The 574-nt window shown below is 58.9% G+C and overlaps 1 protein-coding gene across 1 annotated transcript; it reads left to right on the forward strand.

The window, feature by feature from the left end:
* Positions 1 to 5: 5 nt before the first annotated feature.
* LOC104502885 (heparan sulfate glucosamine 3-O-sulfotransferase 3B1) lies at positions 6 to 569 on the forward strand (the record flags this gene model as incomplete). Its single annotated transcript, XM_010159987.1, has 1 exon — positions 6 to 569. A coding segment is annotated over one exon (564 nt), but the record flags the coding sequence as incomplete, so codon positions are not given.
* Positions 570 to 574: the final 5 nt, after the last annotated feature.

Here is a 574-nt window from a genome sequence, read left to right on the forward strand (position 1 = left end):
CCAGCTACTTTGTCACCAAGGAGGCCCCAGCCCGCATCTCCTCCATGTCCAAGGGCACAAAGCTCATTGTGGTAGTGCGGGACCCCGTGACCAGAGCCATCTCGGACTACACCCAGACGCTCTCCAAGAAGCCCGATATCCCCACCTTTGAGAGCCTGACCTTCAAAAACAGGACTACGGGCCTGATCGACACCTCGTGGAGCGCCATCCAGATTGGCATCTATGCCAAGCACCTGGAGAACTGGCTCCTCTACTTCCCCATCGGGCAGATCCTCTTCGTCAGCGGGGAGAGGCTGATCAGCGACCCCGCGGGGGAGCTGGGCAGGGTCCAGGACTTTCTGGGCCTCAAGAGGATCATCACGGACAAACACTTCTACTTCAACAAAACCAAGGGCTTCCCGTGCCTGAAGAAGGCAGAAGGCAGCAGCAAACCCCACTGCCTGGGGAAGACGAAAGGCAGGACCCACCCCAACATAGACCAGGAGGTGGTGCAGAGACTGCGGGACTTCTACCGGCCCTTCAACATGAAGTTCTACCAGATGACGGGGCAGGACTTCGGCTGGGACTGAGGCTG

Source organism: Eurypyga helias, unplaced genomic scaffold (genome assembly GCF_000690775.1).
Source record: "Eurypyga helias isolate BGI_N326 unplaced genomic scaffold, ASM69077v1 C15284236, whole genome shotgun sequence".
In the NCBI taxonomy this organism is placed as follows: Eukaryota; Metazoa; Chordata; class Aves; order Eurypygiformes; family Eurypygidae; genus Eurypyga; species Eurypyga helias.